This window comes from Pogoniulus pusillus, chromosome 27 (genome assembly GCF_015220805.1).
Source record: "Pogoniulus pusillus isolate bPogPus1 chromosome 27, bPogPus1.pri, whole genome shotgun sequence".
In the NCBI taxonomy this organism is placed as follows: Eukaryota; Metazoa; Chordata; class Aves; order Piciformes; family Lybiidae; genus Pogoniulus; species Pogoniulus pusillus.
Genome location: NC_087290.1, coordinates 2,410,693 through 2,429,019, shown reverse-complemented (window position 1 = coordinate 2,429,019; position 18,327 = coordinate 2,410,693). Strand labels below are relative to the sequence as shown.

The 18,327-nt window shown below is 55.2% G+C and overlaps 1 protein-coding gene across 4 annotated transcripts in view; it reads left to right on the top strand.

The window, feature by feature from the left end:
* The window catches only part of AP2B1 (adaptor related protein complex 2 subunit beta 1), a 124,510-nt gene that overhangs the window by 33,463 nt on the left and 72,720 nt on the right, over positions 1-18,327 (top strand). For all 4 annotated transcript variants that reach the window (XM_064166774.1, XM_064166773.1, XM_064166772.1 and 1 more), the window contains exons 7-9: positions 1,710-1,931; positions 3,825-3,945; positions 10,048-10,143. In XM_064166774.1, the coding sequence (XP_064022844.1) occupies positions 1,710-1,931; positions 3,825-3,945; positions 10,048-10,143 (439 nt within the window). The remainder of the gene's footprint in view (positions 1-1,709; positions 1,932-3,824; positions 3,946-10,047; positions 10,144-18,327) is intronic.

Genomic DNA, 18,327 nt, shown 5'->3' with positions numbered 1-18,327 from the left:
TAGGTAGGGGAGTTCCACCTGAACTTCAGGAGAGAAGTTGTTTGCTGTGAGGGTGCTGCAGGCCTGGAGCAGGCTGCCCAGAGAGGTTGTGGAATGTCCTTGTGTAGAGAGCTTCCAACCCGCCCTGGGCGTTGTGATCCTGGGCAGGCTGCTGTGGGTGCCCTGCTTTAGGAGTGGGGTTGGACTGGGTGGGCTCCAGAGGTCCCTTCCAACCCCACCATGCTGGGTTCTCTGTGTATGGAATGGTGAAATGCTGCCCTCAGCTCTGACTTAAACCTCCTCTGCTCTCCACTTAGCTGTGCTGCTTCCCTTCTGGGGTGGCTGGAAGCAGATCTTGCAGGGACAGAGACTTCAGGAGGCACAGATGGGAATAAGATTGTTCTGGGTTAGCAATCTGCAGGAGGGGGTGGGAAGAAACTTGACAGATGCTGTAAGAAAGACCAAATGAACCCAAACTTCCTTTCTGCCTGGGATGGGTGTTTAGGATGCTGTCAGTTATAGAATCCACGGAGGCAAGCAGTGGAGCTGAGACCTGGGAGGGTGTTGAGCTCATTCTTTCCTCTATCTTTGGAATAACAGAAACCTTTCCTTGCAGGAACAAGTGGTTGAAATGGCAGCAAAACCTCCCAGGCAAGCCAGAAGTTTGTGTCACCTCCTTATGCTCATAGGAGGGCTAAAGCCTTTTGCTGATCACTCTTTGCTTGAAGTTGTGTTTGTAGGTGATGGGAGAGATGAGAGAGGTGGGGAATGCCACCAGGCAAAGGCAGAAAGCAGCTGGAACTGTTGGAACTGTAGTGCTGGTGGAGTTCCTGAGCTAGCTGGCAGGAGAGGAAGCTGTGAGGGAAGCCCTTCTTGTTTGCCAGGCTTGGTCAGAGCAGGTTCAGGCTGGATATTAGCAAATATTGCACCCCTGAGAGGCTTCTCAAAGCATTGGAATGGTCTGCTCAGGGCAGTGGTGGAGTCACCATCCCTGGAGGTGTGTTAGCAGCCTGTGGACCCAGGCTATTGGAGAGTCCAAGGGAGGGCTCCAAGGATGCTGCAGGGACTGGAGCACTGCTGATGAGGAGAGGCTGAGAGCCCTGGGGTTGCTTAGTCTGGAGAGGAGAAGGCTGAGAGGGTTCTGAGCAATGTCTGTCAATAGCTGAGGGCTGGGGGGAAGGAAGGAAGGGACAGGGACAGGCTCTGCTCATCTGTTCCCTGGGACAGGACAAGGGGCAAGGGATGGAAGCTGCAGCACAGGAAGTTCTACCTCAACATGAGGAAGAACTTCTTGCCTGGAAGGGTCCCAGAGCCCTGGCACAGGCTGCCCAGAGAGGCTGTGGAGTCTCCTCCTCTGGAGCCTTTCCAGCCCTGTCTGGATGTGTTCCTGTGTGCCCTGCACTGGATTCTCTGCTCCTGGTCTGGCAGGGGGGTTGGACTGGAAGATCTCCAGAGGTCCCTTCCAACCCCTAACATCCTGTGAGCTGTGATCCTGTGGCCTGCTGCTTGAGGCCATGGGTTAGTTGTTGACCCTTCGCTGCCGGGTTGAGGTTGGCCTGGCTGAGCTTCGAGGTCCTTTCCAACCAGGTGTTTTCTGTGATTCTTTGTGAGCAAACCCAAATCCAAGTGGTGGCTGAGAAGCTGTCTTCAGCCACGTTCAGTCTCAGCTGGCAGCTGCCCTGGGGGATGCCCTGGGGTCCATGTGAAGCCTCTCTTGCTCCTCCCTGCAGCATCTGTGAGCGGGTGACCCCTCGGCTGTCTCACGCCAACTCGGCAGTGGTGCTGTCGGCAGTGAAGGTCTTGATGAAGTTCCTGGAGCTGCTTCCCAAGGACTCTGACTACTACAACATGCTGCTGAAGAAACTGGCCCCTCCCCTGGTGACCCTGCTGTCTGGAGAGCCTGAAGTTCAATATGTTGCCCTGAGGAACATCAACTTGATCGTGCAGAAAAGGTACAGGCTGTTGAAGGGGATCTGCTTGTCTCAGCTCCCCGAGCACTGCAGCTGGTTCAGTGCAGGTTCAGCCCCTCAGGGGCTGGATAAAAGAGTCTCACTCTGCTAGCCTGGATCAGCTTTCATTGCAGCACACTGTGATGCCAGTGTCAGATGGTAGTTCTTTACCTCCCTCCCTCTTCACTGCCCTCTCCTTAGACTACAGATCAGAGCATAGATCAGAGAACAGTTTTGGGCTCCCCAGTTGAAGAGGGACAGAGATCTGGAGAGGGTCCAGCAGAGGGCTACAAGGATGATGAGGGGACTGGAGCACTGCCTGGTGAGGAGAGGCTGAGGGATCTGGGGCTGCTTATTCTGGAGAAGAGAAGACTGAGAGGGGATTGAATCAATGTTTATAACTATCGGAGGGCTGTGGGTCAGGATGGGGGAACAGGCACTGCTCAGTGCTCCCTGGGATAGGACAAGGAGGAGTGGATGGAAGCTGCAGCACAGGAGGCTCCAGCTCAACACAAGGGAGAACTTCTTTCCTGGAAGAGTCTCAGAGCCCTGGCACAGGCTGCCCAGAGAGGCTGTGGAGTCTCCTTCTCTGGAGCCTTTCAAGACCTGTCTGGATGTGTTCCTGTATGCCCTGAGCCAGATTGTGTGGTCCTGCTCTGGCAGGGGGGCTGGACTGGATGATCTCTTTGGGTCCCTTCCAACCCCTGACATCCTGTGAGCCTGTGGACAGTGTCACTGTGCAGTTCAGAGTGGCCTGCAGACCTCAGTGTGCCTCTGCAGTGCAGAAGAAGCAGGCTGGTGGCATACTGAGGTAGCAGTGGATTGGAGTTTTTCACCAGTTCACTCCCCATGCATGTTTCAGCACTGCTGTTCCTGGCTGGAAAGCTGGCATGGGCTGGAGGGCACTTTGTGGACAGGGCAGTTACTGTGCACTGGCATCTTGCAAGTGGGAGCAGGAAATGAGTTTGGGTGGGCTTTGCAATCTTGTTAGTGCTCTGCTGTCTGCTGACTCCCTACAGTGGTTGGCTCAGCAGTTCAAGAAGCAGAGCTGTAGCCACAGTCAGAGCAACTCCCCAGGCTGATAACTGCCTTCAAATCATTCTCATGTCTGTTTGTGTGTCCTGGGCTCCAAGTGGCTCCATCCCATTTCTCACTGATACTTTGGGTGGACAGAAGGATGCCCAAGAGCCAGCAAGGTGGCCAAGAGAGCCAGTGGCATCCTGGGGGTGATCAGAAAGGGTCTGCTGAGTAGGTATAAAGAAGTTCTCCTGCCCCTCTGCTCTGCCCTGGGGAGGCCACATCTGGAATATTGTGCCCAGTTTTGGGCCACTCAGTTCAAGAAAGAGCTCAGAGAATTGCCTGAAAGAGCCCAGCCCAGAGCCCCCAAGCTGCTGCAGGCAGTGAGCATCCCCTGTGAGGCCAGGCTGAGGCAGCTGGGGCTGGCAGCTGGCAGCAGAGCAGCCTGAGGGCTGCCCTCAGTGCTGTGTTGAAGCTGGGCAGGGCAGTGTGGGCAGGATGCAGCCAGGCTCTGCTCAGGGCTGGCCAAGGGCAGCACAAGGGGCACTGGGTGCCAGCTGGAGCAGAGGAGGTGCCAGAGGAACAGGAGGGGAAACTTTGTGAGTGTGAGGGTGCTGGAGGCCTGGAGCAGGCTGCCCAGGGGGGCTGTGGAGTCTCCTGCTCTGGAGACTTTCAAACCTCCCCTGGATGTGTTCCTGTGTGCCTTGCCCTGGGTGTCCTGCCCTGGCAGGGGGTTGGGGCTGGATGAGCTTCTGAGGTCCCTTCCAAGCCCTAACGTTCTGCCATGCTGTGATCTCCAAACACAAGACAGCTTTGCTGAGGGACAGAGCCCACTCTTTGTACAAGTCTTGAGTGAAACCTCTTTTGTGTTCCCTGCAGACCTGAGATCCTGAAGCAGGAGATCAAAGTGTTCTTTGTGAAGTACAACGACCCCATCTACGTCAAGCTGGAGAAGCTGGACATCATGATCCGCCTGGCCTCGCAAGCCAACATTGCTCAGGTCAGCTGAGCAGCTCCTGATGCCTTCTGGGGAGTGGAAAACCCTCTGGTGGTCCATGCAGGGAGCTGCTGCTAGTGCTGTGCTTGCTCCCAGGCAGGGCTGTCCCTGGTGTAGTGCTCTTTGCAGCTGCTGCTGGGGAGGTGTTGGAGTCTGCTCTGCGGTGTCAGTGCTAATAGCAGGTTGTGCCTCTGCTCCTGACCCTTGGCTGGATCTTGTTGTACAGATTAGAGTTGCAGGAGGAGAGCTGCTGTCTGCTGTCAGATGAGTCACTGCTGGTGCTGAGGGTGCAGTGAGAGGCTTGTTTGCAGTGGGAGCAGTGTGCCTGAGCAGAGGCACTTGCAAAGGCCAGGCGTGGCTGCTCTGAATGCCAAAGCATGAAAGCCTTGCACAGCCACTCTGCAGAGCTAGGAGAGCTTTTTCCCTTTGCCTTCCAGAGTGGAAGCAGCACAAAACTAAAGCTCAACTCAATCAAAGCTGGTTTGCAGTGCAGATTCTCCTTGGGGTTTGGTTTAATCCAAATTCCTCTTTATGGAAGAGTTCAGGAGTGCAGCCCTGGCCACAAGGCCTCACTCTGCTGCAGAGTGATGAGTGCCTCTGCTCAGGGCTGTTCCTGTCCCATCCCACTTGTCACAGAGCACCTTCCTCTCTTGTGACCTTTCTAAGCAGCTCTCTGCTCTCTGCTCCAATGTTTTTTGGAGCAGAGCAAGGCAGTTGATGCCCCTTTTTGTGCTGGGGGCATAGCAAACAGTTGACAAATCACTTTCCATGAGAGTGTGTTCATCATTTTCTGTGTCCTCTTGGTGGGCTCCATCCCAGTTCCAGTGTGTAATGTTTAGACCATTGTGGTGGGTTGAGATTATGCCCAAATACATTTCCCAGGCCTGGCTGGCTGATGGCAGTGGTGTCTGGAGGGCAGAGGCTGGGACTGGGATCTGCAGACTGATGAATGAATCTCTTCTGCTTCTAAAGAGACATGCCTGAAAACAACCCATGCTGGGAGCTGCTTGAGCACTGGAGCAGGCTGCCCAGAGAGGTTGTGGAGTCTCCTTGTGTGGAGAGCTTTCAAACCCACCCTGGGCATTGTGATCCTGGGCAAGCTGCTGTGGGTACCCTGCTTGAGCAGGAGTTTGTCCTGAGTGGTCTCCACAGGTGCTTTTCAACCCCACCATGCTTGGGTTCTGTGATCTGTTTCTCTGACACCTTCCATACACACTTTCTGCTATATTGCTGCTTGATTCTCTGCCATCAGCAGCACCCACCTGGGGTCCTGGGTGCAGTTCTGGAGCCCCCCAACACAAGAGGGAAATGGAAATGTTGGAGCCAGTCCAGAGCAGAGCCATGAAGATGCTGAGAGGGCTGCAGCAGCTCTGCTCTGAGGACAGGCTGAGAGAGTTGGGGCTGTGCAGCCTGGAGAAGAGAAGGCTTGGAGGAGACCTTGGAGTGGCCTTGCAGGATCTGAAGTGGGCTACAGGAGGGCTGGGGAGGGACTATTGACAAGGTCTGGGAATGACAGGATGAGGAGGAATGGGTTTGAAGTGGCAGAGGGGAGATTGAAAGTGGATGTTAGGAAGAAGTTGATTGCAGTGAGGGTGGTGAGAGACTGGCACAGGTTGAGGGTGGTGAGAGACTGGCACAGGTTGGGGGCGGTGAGAGACTGGCACAGGTTGGGGGTGGTGAGAGACTGGCACAGGTTGAGGGTGGTGAGACAGTGGCACAGGTTGCCCAGGGAGGTGTTCAAGTCCAGGTTGGATGAGTCCTTGAGCAACCTGTTCTAGTGGGAGGTGTCTCTGCCTATGGCAGAGGGTTGGAACTGGCTGAGCTTTGAGGTCCCTTCCAACCTAAACCATTCTCTGATTCATTCCACTCTGAAGTTCCCCTTTCTATTACCATCTCTGAAGTCTCTTTTAAACTCCTTTCTTCCCCCTGGTTTGTTGGGAAGCCTCCTGTGCTCTTGCATGAGGCATGGTGTGAGCAGTCCCTCTCCTCTTCCAACCAGAGGTGACTTCACTTTGGGCCCTTGTGCTACCAGAAAATAACTCACTCAGACTTCCATTACAAGCAAGCTGCTGTGGGTGCCCTGCTTTAGCAGGGAAGAGTTGACTGGATGACCTCCAGAGGTCCTTCCCAACTCCCACCATGCTGGGATTCATCAGAAGTATGCCCTCAAATCAGTTCCAAGAGAAGGAGGCTTCTACTCCCACCTGTGCTGTGTGGCTTCTCAAGGCTCCTCATCCTGTGAGCCTGACCTCAGTGCCAGGCAAGGTGATGGAACAGGTCATCTTGAGTGCCATCACAAAGCACCTACAGCATGGCCAAGGGATCAGGCCCAGCCAGCATGGGTTTAGGAAGGGCAGGTCCTGTCTCACCAACCTGAGCTCCTTTTATGATCAGGTTACTGCCTGGTGAATGTGGGGCAGGCTGTGGATGGAGTCTACCTGGACTGCAGCAAAGCCTTAGACACTGTCTGCCACGAGAAGCTCCTGGCCAAGCTGGCAGCTCTTGGCTTGGACAGATTCACTCTGTGCTGGATCAAGAACTGGCTGGATGGCAGAGCCCAGAGAGTGGTGGTGAATGGTGCCACATCCAGTTGGCAGCTGTCACTGGTGGTGTTCCCCAAGGATCAGTGCTGGGCCCAGTCCTGTTCAATATCTTTATTGATGACCTGGACGAGGGCATTGAGTCCTGCATCAGTAAGTTTGCAGATGACACCAAGCTAGGAGCAGCTGTGGAGATGTTGGAGAGTAGGAGAGCCCTGCAGAGGGACCTGCACAGGCTGCATGGGTGGGCAGAGGCCAAGGGGATGAGATTGAACAAGGCCAAGGGCAGGGTTCTACACTTTGGCCACAACAACCCCAAACAGTGCTACAGCCTGGGGCCAGAGTGGCTGAGAGCAGCCAGGAGGAAAGGGAGCTGGGGGTGCTGGCAGAGAGTAGCTGAACATGAGCCAGCAGTGTGCCCAGGTGGCCAAGAGAGCCAATGGCATCCTGGGCTGGCTCAGGAGCAGTGTGGCCAGTAGGACAAGGAAGGTTCTTCTGGCCCTGTACTCAGCACTGCTCAGGCCACACCTTGAGTACTGTGTCCAGTTCTGGGCCCCTCAATTCAAGAGAGATGTTGAGGTGCTGGAAGGTCTTGAGAGAAGGGCAGCAAGGCTGGGGAGGGGCCTGGGACACAAACCCTATGAGGAGAGGCTGAGGGAGCTGGGGGTGTGCAGCCTGCAGAAGAGGAGGCTCAGAGGTGATTTTATTACTGTCAACAACTACCTGAAGGGAGATTGTAGCCAGGTGGGGTTGGGCTCTTCTCCCAAGCAACCAGCAATAGAACAAGGGGACACAGTCTCAAGTTGTGTCAGGGCAGGTCTAGGCTGGATGTTAGGATGCAGTTCCTGGCAGAGAGAGTGATTGGCATTGGAATGGGCTGCCCAGGGAGGTGGTGGAGTCTGTGGCTGGAGGTGTTGAAGCCAAGCCTGATTGGGGCACTTATTGCCATGGTCTGGTTGGTTGGGCAGGGCTGGGTGCTAGGTTGGACTGAATGATCTTGGAGGTCTCTTCCAACCTCGTTGATTCTATGATCCTCTGCTCTGCTGAGACCCCACCTGGAGTACTGCATCCAGCTCTGGAGCCCCTGGGACAAGAGGGCTGTGGAGATGCTGGAGAGTGTCCAGAGCAGGGCCAGGAGGATGCTGAGAGGCTGCAGCAGCTCTGCTGTGAGCACAGACTGAAAGAGTTGGGGCTGTGCAGGCTGGAGCAGAGGAGGCTCCCAGGGGACCTTCTTGTGGCCTTCCAGCATCTGAAGTGGGCTCCAAAAAAGCTGGGGAGGGACTTTTGAGGCTGTGAGGGAGTGGCAGGAGTGGGGGGAATGGAGCAGAGCTGGAGGTGGGGAGAGTGAGGCTGGAGGTGAGGAGGAAGTTCCTGAGCAGGAGAGTGGTGAGAGGCTGGACTGGGTTGCCCAGGGAGGTGTTTGAGGCCCCATGGCTGGAGGTGTTTGAGGCCAGGCTGGCTGAGGCTGTGTGCAGCCTGCTCTAGGGTGGGGTGTCCCTGGGCATGGCAGGGGGTTGGCACTGGCTGCTCCTTGTGCTCCCTTCCAACCCTGACTGATTCTATGATCCCCATGCCAGTTCCAGGTGGATCCCAGTGGCAGAGCCTTGGGCAGTATTGGAGAAGCAGAGGCTCCTACCATGGTGCTCCAAGAGCTGTGCAGCCATAGATCACCCAAGGCAGTCCTAATACTTCAAACCACAGATGTCCTGTCTGCTCCTTGAGATTTATCTGTCTGCAGTCTGCCCCTTCAAGGCCTTTTTATCTTATTGCTCTGAGCAATTTGCATCAGGCAGAGATTTCTCAGGCTGTCTGCTTTGGCCTCTCCACTTCTCCCTTGAAATCTGTTTGTGACATCATGGTGAAATCTTTGATGTCATCTCTGAGATGAGAAACTGAAGGAAATGAGCCTTGGAGGGCATATAAATAGTGTAGGTTGTTTTGTGAGGCAGTTTTTTTTCTGATGTGAGTGATTTGTTGAACACAAAAGAGCTTTGCAGTTAGTGGCCTGTGAGATCCCAGCAGCTCCTGGTTTAAGTGCTTGGTCAGTTTCCATTAGCAAAAAATCAGAGAGGCAAAACAGTAAATCTTACTCTTAAGAGATGATCTATCTCTGCCTGAGTGTGCCAGGGTGTCCTTACATCTCCTCTGCACCCTCCTTTTGGATCCAGAGGTTCATTTCAGCACAGAGCAGAATTCAGAGGTAGTTGTTGCTGAGAGCTTTGCTACAGTGAAGGCAGATCAGGGGTACCATAAACTGCCTGAGGTGTGTGTGGCTGTGACCCCTGCCTCACTGCCTGCTCACTGGGAGAAGGGACAGCAGCAGTGCAGTTTGGCAGGGCTGATTTTGCTCCCAGCTTTCCTTCAGGGCATAGTCTGAGCCATCTCTTGGCTTTGGTCAACCTCAGCCAAGTCTTGCTGCACTCAGAGAGAGTCATAGAATCAGGCAGACTGGAAGAGAGCTCCAAGCTCAGACAGCACAACCTAGCACCCAGCCCTGCCCAACCAACCAGACCATGGCAGGATTGGCTTCAACACCTCCAGCCACACAGACTCCACCACCTCCCTGGGCAGCCCATTCCAGTGCCAATCACTCTCTGCCAGGAACTTCTTAACAACATCCAGCCTAGACCTGCCCTGGCACAGCTCCAGGCTGTGTCCCCTTCTTCTGTCCCTGGCTGCCTGGCAGCAGAGCCCAACCCCACCTGGCTACAGCCTCCCTGCAGGCAGCAATGAGCTCTGCCCTGAGCCTCCTCTGCTGCAGGCTGCACCCCCCCAGCTCCCTCAGCCTCTCCTCACAGGGCTGTGCTCCAGGCCCCTCCCCAGCCTTGCTGCCCTGCTCCAAACACCTTCCAGCACCTCAATATCTCTCTGCAGTTGACCAGCCCAGAACTGGACACAGCACTCCAGGGGTGGCCTGAGCAGTGCTGAGCACAGGGGCACAAGAACCTCCCTTGTCCTGCTGCCCACACTGCTCCTCAGCCAGCCCAGGATGCCATTGGCTCTGCTGCCCACCTGGGCACTGCTGCCTCCTCTGCAGCTCCTCTCTGCCAGCACTCCCAGCTCCCTCTCTGCCTGGCTGCTCTCAGCCACTCTGTCCCCAGCCTGCAGTGCTGCTTGGGGTTGTTGTGGCCAAAGTGCAGAACCCTGCCCTTGGCCTTGTTCAGTCTCATCCCCTTGGCCTCTGCCCACCCATGCAGCCTGTGCAGGTCCCTCTGCAGGGCTCTGCTGCCCTCCAACAGCTCCACAGCTGCTCCTAGCTTGGTGTCATCTGCAAACTCACTGCTGCTGGACTCAATCCCCTGCTCCAGATCATGAATAAAGACAGTGACCAGGACTGTGCCTAGCACTGCTCCCTGGGGCACAGCACCAGTGCCAGCTGCCAGCTGGATGTGGCACCATTCACCAGCACTCTCTGGACCCGGTTGCAGTTTGGCTGCATTAGCCTTGAATGAGTGCCTGGCTGTGAGTGCATCTTGCCTTGTGTTCTGCTCTTGAAGCATCAGCACCCGTGGGTGGGAGGTTCTCCCTGTGTGTGCCCAGGGACTCACAGGTGCTTTCTCTGCAGGTCCTGGCAGAGCTGAAGGAATATGCCACGGAGGTGGACGTGGACTTCGTGCGCAAGGCGGTGCGAGCCATCGGGCGCTGTGCCATCAAGGTTGAGGCAAGTACCTGCAACTTGAGCTTGTCTCTGGCTGTCTTCACAACCACTGAAGGGCTTTGCCTTCTCATTCCCACCTTAGGCAGAGTTTTTTGCTGCTGTGCTGGCACTCAAGTGGCCTGCATACACGCAGAACCACACACAGAAACAGGCCGGTTGGATAAGACCTCCAGGGTCACCAAGTCCAGCTGATATCCCTGCTCTGCAAGGCTCACCCTCAGCCATATCCCCAGACCACCTTTAAACACATCTAGGGTTGGAGATTCCACCACCTCCCTGGCCAACTCATTCCAAAGCCTGACCACTCTTGCAGGGACAGAATGTTTCCTAATGTCATTTGGAATCATAGCATCAACCAGGTTGGGAGAGAGCTCCAAGCTCATCCAGCCCAACCTAGCACCCAGCCCTGCCCAACCAACCAGACCATGGCACTAAGTGCCTCAGCCAGGCTTTTCTTGAACACCTCCCCAGTGGCAGCTTGAGGCCATTCCCTCCTGTCCTATCACTATTTACCTGTGAGCAGAGCCCAGCACCAACCTCTCCACAACCTCCTTTCAGGCAGCTGTAGACAGCAATGAGCTCTCCCCTCAGCCTCCTCTGTTTCACACTACCTATCCCCAGCTCCTTCAGTCCCTCCTCGTAAGAGTTATTCTCCAGACCCTTCCCAGCTTCCTTGCCCTCCTCTGCACTCACTCCAGCACCTCCACAGCCCTTTTGTAATGAGATGCCCAAAACTGAACACAGCCCCTGAAGTGTGGCCTCACCAGAGCAGAGTGCCAGGGGACAAACACATGACTAACCCCAGCCAGGATGCCATTGGTTCTCTGTACCAGCTGGGCACACTGCTGGCTCACACTGAGTCATTTGTCTATTACAATGCCCAGGTCCCTTTCTGCCAGGCAGCTTTCCAGCCACACTTCCCCAGCCCCAGCTGAAGAGCAGGGCTGGTGAGCTGCAGCTGAGGACATCACAGGAGGATGCTGTGCTTCTTGGCTTGCAGGCAGAGCAAGGCAGCTAAACCATCCTTGCTGGAATGTTGTATTGCACTGGCTTTGGAACAAGGATCCATGAGGATCTCCTTTCATAGCTGTGGCCTGATCTTTGAAGGGGGAAAGATTAGAGATTGAACTCAGTATTGTGTAATGTTTTGTTTCAGCTGCAGCAGATGCACAGAAGCACAGAGCTGTGGGGCACTAAGGTCCTCTTTGCACAGACTGATTCTGCTTATCCACTGGAAGGTCCCCTGTAGCTTGTAGCTTCATTTGGAGCCTGATCTCTTTAGCCTAGATGCTTATGCAGTGAAGCTCATAGAATCAGTCAGGGTTAGAAGGGAGCACAAGGAGCAGCCAGTGCCAACCTGCCTGCCATGCCCAGGGACACCCTACCCTAGAGCAGGCTGCACACAGCCTCAGCCAGCCTGGCCTCAAACACCTCCAGCCATGGGGCCTCAACCACCTCCCTGGGCAACCCATTCCAGCCTCTCACCACTCTCCTGCTCAGCAACTTCCTCCTCACCTCCAGCCTCACCCTCCCCACCTCCAGCTTTGCTCCATTCCCCCCAACTCCTGCCTCTCCCTCACACCCTCCAAAGTCCCTCCCCAGCTTTTTTTTGTAGCCCACTTCAGATGCTGGAAGGCCACAAGAAGGTCCCCTGGGAGCCTCCTCTGCTCCAGCCTGCACAGCCCCAACTCTTTCAGTCTGCTCACAGCAGAGCTGCTGCAGCTCTTTGATCAACCCAGTGGCCCTGCTCTGTTCCTAAGAACCTCTGCAGAACAAGTCTGAAACGTCCACTGCCAGCTGAGCAGCAGCAGAATGCTCATCAGACTCAAGCAAAGGGCCCCAAGAACCATTAAGGGAATGGAACATAGTATCACAGTATCATCACGGTTGGAAGAGACCTCACAGATCATCAAGTCCAACCCTTTAGCACAGAGCTCAAGGCCAGACCATGGCACCAAGTGCCACATCTTCCTTACAAAGAGAGATTGAGCGAGCTGGGTGTCTTTAGTTTGCAGAAGAGGAGACTGTGGGATGACCTCATTCATGTTTGTGTAATGTGAGTGCCAAGATGATGGAGCCAGGCTCTGCTGGGTGATGCCCAGTGACAGCACAAGGGGCAATGAGTGGAAGCTGAGGCAGAGGAAGTTCCATGAAAACATGGGAAAGAGTTTTTTCCACTGTGAGGGTGATGGAACTCTGGCACAGGCTGCCCAGGGGGGCTGTGGAGTCTCCCTCTCCAGAGATACTCAGGACCCAGCTGGATGTGTTCCTGCGTGCTCTGGTCTAGGTGATGCTGCTGTGGCAGGGGGGTTGGACTGGCTGAGCTTTGGAGGTTCCTTCCTGCCCCTGACCTTCTGGGGTTCTGTGAATGTTATTTTTATTGATGTCTCTGTTAATTCCCCTATAAAGCAATCTGCTGTGCTTGACAGGAGCTCTGGAAGCCTGTGAGGAGAGAGAAGGCTTTTGCTGTGCTGTTGGTAGTGTTCAGCAAACTGGCAGCTGAGTGCAAGATGTCACATAAGTGGTCTCATTTCAGCTGGGCTCGTTTAGCTTTTGCTCAAGTGTGTTCCCTTGAGCACTGCCTGACAGCAGAGCTAAACAAGAGCCTAATCAGGCCTGGCTGAGTGCAGTGCCAGGGCACAGGTTGTGCTTCTGGCAGCTGGGCTGCTGCAAGTCTGTGTAAAGAGGACACCAACTTCTCTCCTCTCAGATCGACCTCCCAGGCAGCCTTCCCTCCCTCCCTCTCTCCCTCTCTCCCTCTCTCCCTCTCTCCCTCACTCCTTCCCTCCCTCTCTCCCTCCCTCCCTCCCTCCCTCCCTCCCTCCCTCCCTCCCTCCCTCCCTCCCTCCCTCCCTCCCTCCCTCCCTCCCTCCCTCCCTCCCTTCCTTCCTTCCTTCCTTCCTTCCTTCCTTCCTTCCTTCCTTCCTTCCTTCCTTCCTTCCTTCCTTCCTTCCTTCTCTTCCTTCTTTCCCAGGCAGCCTTCTCTTCCTTCCTTCCTGCCTTCCCAGGCAGCCTTCTCTTCCTTCTTTCCCAGGCAGCCTTCTCTTCCTTCTTTCCCAGGCAGCCGTCTCTTCCTTCCTTCCTTCCTTCCTTCCCAGGCAGCCTTCTCTCCCTTCCTTCCTTCCTTCCTTCCTTCCTTCCTTCCTTCCTTCCTTCCTTCCTTCCTTCCTTCCTTCCTTCCCAGGCAGCCTTCTCTCCCTTCCTTCCTTCCTTCCTTCCTTCCTTCCTTCCTTCCTTCCTTCCTTCCTTCCTTCCTTCCTTCCCAGGCAGCCTTCTCTCCCTTCCTTCCTTCCTTCCTTCCTTCCTTCCTTCCTTCCTTCCTTCCTTCCTTCCTTCCTTCCTTCCTTCCTTCCTTCCTTCCTTCTCAGGCAGCCTTCCCTTCCTTCCTTCCTTCCTTCCTTCCTTCCTTCCTTCCTTCCTTCCTTCCTTCCTTCCTTCCTTCCTTCCCAGGCAGCCTTCTCTCCCTTCCTTCCTTCCTTCCTTCCTTCCTTCCTTCCTTCCTTCCTTCCTTCCTTCCTTCCTTCCTTCCTTCCTTCCTTCCTTCCCAGGCAGCCTTCTCTCCCTTCCTTCCTTCCTTCCTTCCTTCCTTCCTTCCTTCCTTCCTTCCTTCCTTCCTTCCTTCCTTCCTTCCCAGGCAGCCTTCTCTTCCTTCCTTCCTTCCTTCCTTCCTTCCTTCCTTCCTTCCTTCCTTCCTTCCTTCCTTCCTTCCTTCCTTCCTTCCTTCCTTCCTTCCTTCCTTCCTTCCTTCCTTCCTTCCTTCCTTCCTTCCTTCCTTCCTTCCTTCCTTCCTTCCTTCCTTCCTTCCTTCCTTCCTTCCTTCCTTCCTTCCTTCCTTCCCAGGCAGCCTTCTCTTCCTTCCTTCAGCTCTTCAAGGCTGACCACTGCCACTACAACTCCCTGAAAGGAGGTTGGAGCCAGCCTGGGGTCTCTTTTCCCTAGTGTCAGGGCCGTGAAGATGCTCAGAGGGCTGCAGCAGCTCTGCTCTGAGGACAGGCTGAGAGAGTTGGGGCTGTGCAGCCTGCAGAAGAGAAGGCTTGGAGGAGACCTTGGAGTGGCATTGCAGGATCTGAAGTGGGCTCCAGGAGGGCTGGGGAGGGACTATTGATAAGGTCTGGGAAAGACAGGATGAGGAGGGATGGGTTTGAAGTAGCAGAGGGGAGATTGAAAGTGGATGTTAGGAAGAAGTTGTTTGCAGTGAGGGTGGTGAGAGACTGGCACAGGTTGGGGGTGGTGAGACACTGGCACAGGTTGAGGGTGGTGAGACACTGGCACAGGTTGAGGGTGATGAGACACTGGCACAGGTTTCCCAGGGAGGTTGTGGAGCACAGAAGCACCCAATGTGATCAAAGATCACATTGGGTGCTTCTGTGCTCCACAACCTCCCTGGAGGTGTTCAAGTCCAGGTTGGATGAGTCCTTGAGCAACCTGTTCTAGTGGGAGGTGTCCTTGCCTATGGCAGGGGCTTGGAACTGGCTGAGCTTTGAGGTCCCTTCCAACCTAACCCATTCTCTGATTCTATTCTATGATTCTGAGTGACAGACTGAGAGGAAATGACCTGAAATTAATGCCAGGGCAGGGCTAGGTTAGAGATGAGGTAAAATTTGTTTGCTGCAAGAGCAAGAGGGATTGAAAGAGGCTGCCCAGGGAGGTGATGGAGTTCCCACACCTGGAGGTGTAAAAGAAGCACATGTTGAATGTGTTCAATAAACATATTCATGGCACTTGGGGTCGTGGTGGTCACAGGTTGATGGTTGGACTCAGTCTTGGAGGGCTTTTCCAGCCAAGACTACTCTCTCATTTAAAGGGTGGCCTAACAGAGCAGCTGAGCCCTGCTTCTGCTTTATGGCTGCAGGTCAACACACCAGAGTGCTCCTTCCAGGCAAGGAGCTGGCTGGAGACACAGCAGGGCCAGGAGGAAATGCTCTAGGGCATGGAAGAGAGCTGCTGGTGGCAGCCCTTGGTGCTGGGGAGCAGGATCTAGCTTTAGCCAGCAGGCACATCCTCAGCAGGGCCATCCTCAGCAGCATCTGGCTGTGTGTGTCCTGCTTTGACAGGAGCAGTGCTGCACTCCTGCAGCACCAAGGTGGTTTTAGGAGCTTCCACTCTGGCATTGCCCTGCCTTACCTCTTCCCATCCCTGACACCATAGCAGTCCCATTCAGCATGCAGATGTGCCAGCAACTCTGCAGTGCCCCTCCAGCTGTGCAGTGCCCAGTGAGCAGTGGTGGCCTTAGCAGGGCTCCTCTGAAGATGCTGCTGCTGAAGGTGAGGTCTGTTTGCTCCTCTGACAAGAGCTGGATTTAAAGAGCCCAAATATAGAACAGCTCATTACAGTGTCCTCATCTCTAGGTTAATCCCTGTCCCCAGTGCATCTGTGTTTACTAGAGGCTGTTTGCACTGTGAGTTCTGACTAATGGGAGAACATTCCCTCAGCCATCAGTGTCCAAGTTCCCAAGGCTTAGAAATCTGCTTTTTGACATGGGGCACAGCCAGCAGGAGCTGCTGATGAATGAGAACTCACAGGGAGCCTCAGCTCTACCTCTTGTTTAATTGGCTCTCTTAGAAGAGCAAGGCAGTAAATAGATGTGTCTGCTGTGATGTGCAAGTCTGGCATTGCCTGTGCTGTGTAGAGCTGAGGGCAGAGCTGATGCTCCTTTATGGAAGTGCAAGCAGCACCCATGGTGAGCAGCAAGGCTGATGGATTTGGTCCAGGAGTGAAGCAGTCAGCTTGGTCTGGTGGGGTGTCAGAACATCATTTTGCATGGATAGAGTAGCTGGGCTCAGAGTTCACAGCATCACAGGATCATAGGGGTTGGAAGGGACCTCAAAAGATCACCCAGTTCAATTCCCCTGCCAGAGCAGGGGCACCCAGGGCAGGGCACACAGGAACACATCCAGGGGGAGTTTGAAAGCCTCCACACAAGGAGACTCCACAGCCCCCCTGGGCAGCCTGCTCCAGGCCTCCAGCACCCTCACACTGACAAAGTTTCCCCTCCTGTTCCCCTGGCACCTCCTCTGCTCCAGCTGGCACACAGTGCCCCTTGTGCTGCCCTTGGCCAGCCCTGAGCAGAGCCTGGCTGCATCCTGCCCACACTGCCCTGCACAGCTTCAACACAGCACTGAGGGCAGCCCTTAGACTGCTCTGCTGCCAGCTGCCAGCCCCAGCTGCCTCAGCCTGGCCTCACAGGGGATGTTCACTGCCTGCAGGAGCTTGGGGGCTCTGGGCTGGGCTCTGTCCAGCAGTTCCCTGAGCTCCTTCTTGAGCTGAGGGGCCCAGAACTGGCCACAATATTCCTGTTTGTGGCTGGATCTTCACATGTGGCTCATGACCTCACATCCAAAATATCCAAGCTCTTGCTGCTGTGAGCTGTCTTTTCACTGCTGTTCCTGCAGTCTGACTGACAGCAGAGTTCTCTCCTGCCTTTTGGCTTCCCCTGCCACCCTCCAGCAGTCCCTGGCGAAACTCTGGTTGCCACAGCTTGGGGAAGTCCAAGAGAGCTCATTCAGTGGCCTCTTCAAACTGCTGGCCAGCAAAAGGGTGATCTGAGTAGCAATAAAGGTCTCCTGTGGTGATCCAGCTGTCTGCTGGCATGGTTGCTTCACACAATCCCAGCATGGTAGGGTTGGAAGGGACCTCTGGAGATCACCCAGTCCAACCCCCTTGCTCAAGCAGGGCACCCACAGCAGCTTGCCCAGCAGCACAGTGCCAGGGGGGTTTGGAAGCTCTCCACACAAGGACACTCCAGGGAAAGAACCCAACTGGATGTGTCCTCAGCCTCCTGCACCTAAGTTTGCAGAGCCTCTTGCTCACTGTGGCTGCTTTAAAGGCAGTTTTAAAAGCTTCAGAAGCAGAGGCTGGCAGTGCTCTGCAAGCCACAGGCCACCAGAACTGATGGGATGGGAGAGGTTCAGTGCCCTCTAAAGGGAAAACTCACTGCTCAGTTCAGCTGGGCAAGGTTTCTTACCCCACAGTTCCAGCAGGTGTGTTCACCTGGAACATTGGAAGGGACCCCTGGAGATCATCCAGTCCATGCCCACTCCTAAAGCAGGGCACCCACAGCAGCTTGCCCAGCAGCACAGTGCCAGGGGGGTTGGAAGCTCTCCACACAAGGACACTCCACAGCCTCTCTGGGCAGCCTGCTCCAGGCCTCCAGCACCCTCACAACAAACAACTTGCTCCTGCTCTGCACAGCCAACCTCCTGCCTGCCACTTTGTGCCCCTTGCTGCCCCTTGGCCTGTCCCTGGACACCACTGAGCAGAGTCTGGCCCCAGGCTCTTGCTGAGCATTGCTCAGCTGCCCTCTGGGACTGCTCTTCTGCAGGCTCTGGGATGAGGAGAGGATCAGCCCAGTGACTCTTCAGGAGCCAGCAGTGCTCTGATGCAGCCCAGCAGGCAGCTGTGTGCTGGGCTGCATTCAGCTTGCACATGAGGAGGAAGTTGTTGGTGATGACAGTGGTGAGAGGCTGGAATGGGTTGCCCAGGGAGGTGGTTGAGGCCCCATGGCTGGAGGTGTTTGAGGCCAGGCTGGCTGAGGCTGTGTGCAGCCTGCTCTAGGGTAGGGTGTCCCTGGGCATGGCAGGGGGCTGGAACTGGCTGCTCCTTGTGCTCCCTTCCAACCTGGACTGATTCTGTGATTCAGAGGAGTGTGGCCAGCAGGGTGAGAGAGGGAATTCTGCCCCTGGCTCTGCACAGCTGAGACCTCACACTGAGTGCTGCATCCAGTTCTGCTTTCCCCATCTTAAGGACACAGATGTTGAGGAGAACCACAAGGATGATCCAAGAGCTGGAGCAGCTCTGCTGCAAGGGCAGGCTGAGGGAGCTGGAGGTGTTCAGCCTGCAGAAGGGAAGTATCCAGGAGACCTTAGAGCTGCCTTCCAGTACCTGAAAGAATCCTGCAGGCTGCACAGGGACTTTTCCTGAGGATGTCTGGAGACAGGACAAGGAGCAATAGTTTGAAGATGAGAGATAGTAGAATTAGACTGGGTCTGAGGAAGAAGTTCCTCAGGATGAGGATGGTGAGACTCTGGAACAGGCTGCCCAGGGAGATTGTGGATGCATCTCCCTGGAGGTGTTTGAGGCCTCGAGCAGCCAAGTCTAGTTGAGAGGCAGGGGTTTGGAGTGGATGGTCTCTGGGGTCCCTGGTAGCCTCTCCCCTGCAGCCCACCAGCACTTGGCAGCCTGGAGGCT